Genomic DNA, 8,400 nt, shown 5'->3' on the forward strand with positions numbered 1-8,400 from the left:
GGACGACTTATGCATTGCAACTTTAAGCACATCTCGCCTCTCGTTCATGAATGCACACCTTTAGCCGGAACATTGTTTTACAATTATTATTGTCACTATGTGTGTGTGTGTGTGTGTGTGTGTGTGTGTGTATATATATATATATACATATATATGTATATATATATATATATATATATATGTATATATATATATATATGTATATATATATATATATATATATATATATATATATATATATATATATATACACATACATACATATAAATATATATACACATACATACATATAAATATATATACACATACATATACATATATATATATATATATATATATATATATATATATACACATACATACATATAAATATATATACACATACATACATATAAATATATATACACATACATATACATATATATATATATATATATATATATATATATATATACACACACATATATATATATGTGTGTGTGTGTGTGTGTGTGTATTTTTATGTGTATATATATATGTATACATGTCAAACGCTATTGGCTAATACTGAGCAACAGTCAATTCAAATTCCATGGGGCTCTGTTGGACAGGTGGCAGGCTTAGCAAAATAAAAAGCTGACTTATTGCCTACATATTACCACAGAACAGGGTAAGACTATCATTTTTAAGGATTTAAAAAAAAAAGTCAAGCATAATTCCTGAAAAGGGGATAACTCCAGATTTCTGTTTTTAAAAATGATCTTTCTGCAACTTATTCAATAACAAACTATGTGTGTTTAGGTGACACGACAAGTGGCAAAATGCAAATGCCCAAAGCGATTCCAAGTGGAGCAAATTGGCGCAAACAAATACAGGGTAAGAAGCTTTTTATGTCACCATTGTGATTTTTTCACATATTTCTAAATAGGAAATTAATGTGAAGGTAAGTGGAGCTGAATTAAAAGCTAACCATTTGCTATTTTCCTGTCGTTTCCACACCAGTTCTACCTCGGAAACCAGGTACATGTGAATGTCCCCCTCTGGTGCTGTCCCTCTGTCCTGTTCCTTTTGCATTTACCATGTCTGCTGTCCAGTTAACACTTTCTGCCCAGATTCCTGGCTGCACTCCTCAGACTGGAACTCAGAAGTAGAATGAACTTATTTTTGACAAACTTATTGACAAGATGTTCATTTTTAATTGATGGTTTTAAGAAACTCATTGAAAAGTGGAGGAGTCAATCAAAGCCCATCATGTTTAAGTTTTATGTCGTGCTGCTCTTTAAATATCTGCTTTTGAGTTTCAGAACTTACAGTAGTGGCTTGCCAGCACCATTTCAGCAAGTGTTTTATTGGATCACGGGCATAAATCCATAACAATGCTTTCTGTGTGCTTGCCTTTAGTGCTTCAGTATCACGGGAATGTTTTACACCCACAATAACTGACACAGTTATGTGCATCAGCCAGTTCAAAATGTTAAAAAAATAGTAAGAAGTTGGGTAATCTTGTTCATTTTAATGAATATGTGGCTTTTTATTTACTTTATTTCTTTATTGCATGTTGGAAAAGAGTTAATTTGTGATAAGATTCAGCAAGATGGGATAGGAGGTGGTTTATGTTTGTCTTGATGTATCACTGAAATAACTCTTTTGACAGTTTGGTCTGGTTCACTGCTTACATGACTCCTTAATGGGCGATGAGACAATAGCAAACAGGGAAAATCAAAATCTTACCCACCACCTACACGTTGCAGTTTTGGAAAGCTGTATTCTGGTAAATGGTTGCTCTTAAGCTGTTTCTTGTGCCTCTTTTTTAATTTTCCATCATCACCTTAAATGTTTTTGATCACTAGAGTCACCAGTTACATGAAACCATTCAGATAATCATACGAGTGTGAAATTATGAGCAGTTTATTTGCAGTGTTAAGATCGTAGTCGAGAGTCATCCGTGTTTGGTCATGTCTGCGTGCTGCACAGTGGTGAACTGAACAGAAAAAAACTCCAGCCATTCCTCATTTTGTTCCCTCCGTGTCACTGGAGGTAGCTGCATTTGATCTGCATCAGTGTCAGTGCATCCCGAGTATTTCAGTTGTAGCTGTAGAAAGTGTAAAGAAGATTTGATGTTTTTGCCAATTCGAGCCTGTTTTTGCAGAAAGCATGCAGCCAATTGTTGTTGTCGTGTGCAAATGGTGTTTTTGTGCTAATTCTCGTGGTGCACTTCTCTCATCGCCTTCATAAAGCCTCTGTGTGTGTGTGTGTGTGTGTGTGTGTGTGTTTGGTGGTTTGGTGTGCGTTATTATGTTCGTATTAATGCACTAGTGCCCCCTGGTGGTACAATAATGTGTCTTCAGTCGTGTTTTACCTAAAGGAAGAAGCATAGTTGTGATTAGAACCTGCAAATATGCAGAAAATAATTGGAACCTTCATTCATGTTTAGACAACAGTGGAGTTTTTCTTACTGATCCAGCTTTACAAGCTGCACAGAAACTCAAATTCATCTGAGTGTGAACTGTGTCAGTAGATAGAGCCAGATTTGTCCAGAAACTTTGAAGTTTTTTCTATTATTTAGACAAAACTGGAAAAATATGCTTTGAAATTATAATTTACATTGATTCTTAACTAGTTTCTGTAACTGAATCAGGCTCCAGTCTCTACATGACAATGCAAAGTATTTATTTTTGCTAAATGATTAAATAAATCAGTATGATAATAGAAAACCAACCACTAAAATGAACAAAAATTTGAATGTTATGCCTATTTATCACTCTTTTGTCTGCTGTTTACACATTAATCAAGGTCAACAAGTGATTCCATGTATTATATGAGATGAATGAGTCATCAATTACAGTATAGTAGTTTACACTGATGAAAAAATACACAAAAATCCACTTTTAAATATTTGTCAATTTTTGAATGGTGTGTGGAAATGAGTGTTTTTGTGTCAAACTGTTTGTGAGCTTTATGTGTGAACCTGTACAACACCTAAAAAAATCAGATGAAAGATATTAGAACAATTTTTCATTAATAAAATTATCTAATTAAATTGAAAATAGCTTTAAATATAAACGTGATTCCCCAAGCGGTCTGGTTTCCAGTGTTGCACAGCTTCTAATGTGAAATGAGCCTGATTTCATCGTTGAGTTCTCGTTTTGCACACTTCTATTCTTTGTGTTCCTTCCATCTCGACACAGTTTGGAGATTCCCAGCAGCTGCGTCTTGTGAGAATTTTGCGCAGCACAGTGATGGTGCGGGTGGGAGGAGGCTGGATGGCTCTGGATGAGTTCTTGGTGAAGAATGATCCGTGCCGAGGTGAGTCCAAGGAGAAAAAACACTCCGCTGATGGAATAAATAATAATCTTATCTTATTTAACCCAAGACCTGGTAGATTAGTTCCAGTCATGTATGCCCATTCAGTTCTTTTTCCTTACTTCAACAGTGATGTCATCACTCTGAACAGGATCTTGCTTGTGTAGCCTGCAGTACATCATTGAGATAAAGCCGATCATAGGAATTAATTTTTTTGAAGGAAATAAAAAATAAATCATCTCGCAAACGGCACATTTTGCCAAAATGTTTGCAGGAATGCTTGAATACTCCCTCTGTTACAGTTTTAATGCAGTTTATTCATTGATCTATGTGTCTCCTGCTTTTAACCCTCCTCCTGCTGAACATGACTTCGTTTCTTCTAGTTCATCACCACGGGAGCAAAATGTTGCGCTCGGAATCAAACTCTTCAATTACTCAGTCTCCTATAGGTTGGCACATCTCACACTTTCTCACCTTGCTCCATGAACCCACTAGCGGTATGTGTGTCTGCACATCGGAGTGCGTGCTGCTTGTGCTGGCGCTGCAGTGTACCACGTGTGTGAGCATCGTTGTGAGTGAATGACCTCATCAGAAACCAGCCGAGCTCCCAACCAGCTCTTATTTCATGCATGCAGTTGTTCATATCAGTCACATCAGCTTCTGCCACTTTCTCTGGAGCGCCACAGTGTTGGGACTACAAATTCAATTCTAAAGTTTCTTGAAGTTGTGACGGAAAAGGTTTTTAAAACTCTGTGTAATATTAAAAGCACTACTTATCTGCCTGAAGTACTTGTAAATAAACTCAGACTTTTTCATTGTCATTGTGACAAATTTTCAAAAACCCAATTTATTGGACTTTCATAATTTAACTGTTTGGCTTTTAGCTTTAAAATGCATGCAACCTAACAGAGTGATCCTGCATAGTGTTTGGATGTATGTTTGGTAAGAAAAGTCTCTTTGTGCAGTTTTAATATGTAAATTTGGGCGCTTTAATGCATATATTTTCCAGTGTGCTACACTGTAAGAAATAAAACGTTGAATTAACTTCACCAAGTCATGTCAACTGGTTCCACTAAGCCTGGGTGCTGAAATGTAAAGAGTAATATAAATCTTATAACAGTTTTATTTAGTCTTTACAGTTAAACAACTGGGTTAAGCGGAACCAGTTAACATAACTTGGTTAAATAAATTCAACATTTTATTTCTTACAATGTTAAAGTAAACAGTGCTGGTTGAGAAACAAAAACAGGATTATTCCACTACTGTTGGCAGCAATACTTATACTTCTGCTGGACAGTATGGCGATGTGATACTGCATGAATCATGTGTTATGCAGGTGAAACTGGAAACGTTAGAAGATGATGTAAAAGTCCATTTATTTCAGTAATTCAATTTAAGCCTAATTTACACTTCTCCGTCTGCGTCGGTACGGAGACACGCAACGCCATTACGCGTCGGTGCAAGCGCTCTCTGATGGGCTTGCAGAGGGTGATGGAGACATGCCCACATTTTTAACTATTCGTCTAAAGTGATGGAGACCGCAAGTTTGTAAATGGTCAGGACGCTGCTTCCTATAAATTTGTTAACAGCACCATCATTTCCCCGTCAATAAAGATATTTAGCGGCGCACACGAAACAGATTGAAGAACGCGTCATGAAAAACGTTCCTGCCACCTGTGTACTTGACAATTCTGCATTCCTGACATTGCATAAAAGAGCCTCTCGGCTGTAATATTATACATATTTTTTGTGTACTTACTGTAAAGATCCCCTCCGGTCCTCATGCCGGTTGTGTGCCCCCTCCACTTCTAAACTCAAAACTACGTCCATGCTATCATGGACTGCATACGTGACTGCAATGGTGGCAGGATACCCCAGATTAGCGCTACACCCTCTGTTCTCCCAGTGGGGAATTGTTTTGCAACACTCCCCAGGTGACAGAGAGGTCCAAAAGTAAAATGTGTGTATGTCTGTCCTTCGCGGAGCCGACGGAGAAGTATAAATTAGGCTTTAGACGCAAAGACCATCTAAAGGCTCAGGACACCTTTGCAGGTGTTTAGGATTCATTAGCAGATTAGAGTGTGACTCTTTGAGTCTATAATATTGAACCTTGTCACAATATACGTACTAGTTGTTTGAGATTTAGAATTTGGGGGTTTCATAAGCTGTAAGCCACAATTATAACAAATAAAGGCAGAAATGTCTGGCTTTGCAAGTCTTTCTCATATGTTAGTTTCACCTTTTAAGTTGAATTACTGAAATAAATGAACTCTTGCACCATACTCTAATCGTTGGAGTTTCCCCCGTACATGCTCAAGAGAACATCTTCACATGCTAACACTTTATTTTGAAAGTCAGTAGTTTTCTTTCTAAGTCCTAACTACAGGAACATTCCTGTAAATCACAAGTAGTATGGTGAAATCAAAGAAACTGCAAAACTGACGTTTGTCAAATTATGAGGAAACTCGAGACGCAGAAGGGAAAATAAAGTGTTAACTCGTCATCATCTTCGTTGTGGTTGTCCACATCACCAACAGCTCTAAAGGCTAGATCTGTGCTTTAATGGCTCATTTAGAGTTCTGTTTCTCAGCCAAAGGCAGGACCAACATGGAGCTTCGGGAGAAATTCATCCTCCCAGAGGGAACCACACAGGTGATGGCGAGCTTCCGCTACAGAGGTCGGAGGTCTCGACCGTCATCCAGAGGAGCTTCCCCCAACAGATCCGTGTCCAGTCAGAGCTGCCCGATTCCAACAAACCCGATAGCGGTGGGAACTCCCAAGGTGAGAAGAGTTGCCTTGGAACCTGTTTCTCTATCACTCCATACCAACCAGCCCCAGCCATTTATTAGTTTGTGGATCATTTTGGCAGATTATTATTATTAGTATTTATTTATTTATTATTATTATTATTATTATTATTGTTATTATTATTATTATTATTATTATTATTATCATCATCATTATTATTATTTGACTCTTTCTATTAGTGGGCCAAGTATTTTTATTATTATTTATGAATCCATGTTTATTTTCATTTGCCATTGTTCCTCAGACACCCCAACACATTACCCGCAATTATGATAAGCCATGGCTTTCAAACAGCAAACCCGCCACCCCTCTTAAATCATCAGACTCCTTTGAGAGCCAAGGTTCATCCTCAGAGGTATAGTCATGTGTAGCGCATGATGCAGAATGCTCCACCCATCTGAAATCTGCACGTTTAAAAGAATGAAATCCAAACCTCCGCATAACTGCAACTCTCTGCAGAGCAGATTTCAGTTGGGTCTACAAACACTGGCCTTTTTCCAATCGTGACCTCAACGCTTGTCTGTAATACTTGTGCTTTTCTTTGGTCTGGTTTAACTCTGTGATTTGATCTGCTTGTTGACTTATTAACTCCGACTAACTCTACTCACAGGAACGCTGCTGACTGTGCAAAAATAATGATTTTTGAGAAGGAATTTTAGTCAATTGATGCTAACACTGTAACCTTTGTAGTGTTTTAGCGAACAGCTTGGTGTGTCCATCCACTAAAACCTTTTTCAAAACAGTCCCAAATGAAAATAAAGTTAAATTTTCACCGTTTTTATAGAGTACAGCAGTACACGGCAGCAAGTTGCGCCTTCCTGGATACTTGTCTGGTAAAGGATTCCAGTCCAGCGAAGAGGGAACCTTGATCAACGCTGCTGTCCTGAAAGCTCGAGCACAGATGATAGGCGGTGAGTAAACCTGGAGTCCCTGCACGTTTGCACCTGTTACCTGAAACTGACTAATCTGTTGGTTTTATTTTACTAGAGTCCAGGAAAAACTCCAGCCGACCAGGAAGTAAAGCTGGAAGCAGAGGGAGCAGCCGCCGAGGCAGTGACGCCTCCGACTTCGACATATCGGACATTCAGTCTGTGTGCTCTGACGCATCTGAAACAGTGGGTGACTCCGCGCGTGTGACGCCGCGCTCTGCGTCCCGCCAACATGGAAAACCCTCCAAGATCCCCACACCTCAAAGAAAATCCACCCCCACGAGCAAACTGGCCAAGGGATCCAAGCGATAGTTGGTGGCCTTGAAAACAAACAACCCTGGAGCTAATTGCACCCTAAACCCACGACAGACACTGGAGATGTCTACCTTAAGAGACTGCAAGTGTGTTGAGTGTTATTTAAACTGTTGCAAAGATGTAAAATATCCTGTTAAGAGGCAATATGGTTTAATGTGATGTGAGAATGGAGCGTTGATGACTGTGTGTATTTGTTTTTAATGTATTTTATTTTTGTGAAATAGTTTTTTTATTGTTCTTAATTTAATTTATGCAAATCCTAGAGGATTAACGAACTCTAAAATCTGGATGGTTAATTAACATTTCTTCACGTTAATGAAGGGCAAAAATCAGGATGAGCGTTGCGAACGTTACCGATTGTACTGTAATTCCTCACCGGTGATGTGTGGAGCAGTTGGTGCATTGTTGTACCCGCTTGAGGCACTGCGACTATTTATTTAAGTGCTCTGTTATACTGCCAACATGCATTTAAAGGGCAATGCAATATAGAATAATCCATAGTAAGCACTCCAAAAGGCTTTTATTATTTATGAGAAGTGGCAGAAACCTGTAATTATGAAACTTTCCACTTCGTTTATTTGTTTGTCTGCTACAGCAGCCTCTCCTCTCTTCCTCCAGTGTGTTGCCTTGAAGAGGTGCCACTCTGTGTAGCCACTCTGTGCATTCATGTCTGTGTGTGGTACCTTCGGTAGAGCAGAAACTGTCACTGTTCTTTTACTTTGTAATAAACCTGCTTGCAGAAAGTCTCCTGAAGCCGCTGCTGTGCACAGAATCCTCTGTTGTTGCATTGTTTGTTAGTTTTTTTTATTCCACCTCAAAAAACCTCATTTGATTTAATGTTTTGAGTTTGTTTTCCATAGTCTTTTTCTTCTATTGCAGCCATCTTTGTCTGGTGATTTTGTCAGGGTGGAATGTTTGCAGAACCTTTCTCGTTTAGCTGTGAAATACTGCATCAGTCTCTCAGTCAGAAGGTGCAGGTGATGAAGCATTTTTAAACTAAACAGACCAAATCTATGAAGCCATACCAAAGTATTACACCAAACACTCAAAACATCACCCATCAGTC

At 38.4% G+C, this 8,400-nt stretch overlaps 1 protein-coding gene across 34 annotated transcripts in view; it reads left to right on the forward strand.

Moving 5' to 3' along the window:
- Positions 1-8,087, forward strand: part of dst (dystonin) — a 145,719-nt gene extending 137,632 nt beyond the window's left edge. For 17 of the 34 annotated variants that reach the window (XM_070542442.1, XM_070542457.1, XM_070542444.1 and 14 more), the window contains 9 exons: positions 781-855; positions 982-999; positions 1,634-1,750; positions 3,168-3,285; positions 3,666-3,779; positions 5,873-6,063; positions 6,335-6,445; positions 6,875-7,001; positions 7,078-8,087. In XM_070542442.1, the coding sequence (XP_070398543.1) occupies positions 781-855; positions 982-999; positions 1,634-1,750; positions 3,168-3,285; positions 3,666-3,779; positions 5,873-6,063; positions 6,335-6,445; positions 6,875-7,001; positions 7,078-7,331 (1,125 nt within the window). In that variant the 3' untranslated portion in view covers positions 7,332-8,087. The remainder of the gene's footprint in view (positions 1-780; positions 856-981; positions 1,000-1,633; positions 1,751-3,167; positions 3,286-3,665; positions 3,780-5,872; positions 6,064-6,334; positions 6,446-6,874; positions 7,002-7,077) is intronic. The other 17 variants (XM_070542455.1, XM_070542462.1, XM_070542468.1 and 14 more) reach the window with 13 other exon arrangements.
- The last annotated feature ends 313 nt before the right edge of the window (positions 8,088-8,400 follow it).

Source organism: Nothobranchius furzeri, chromosome 12 (assembly GCF_043380555.1).
Source record: "Nothobranchius furzeri strain GRZ-AD chromosome 12, NfurGRZ-RIMD1, whole genome shotgun sequence".
Classification (NCBI taxonomy): Eukaryota; Metazoa; Chordata; class Actinopteri; order Cyprinodontiformes; family Nothobranchiidae; genus Nothobranchius; species Nothobranchius furzeri.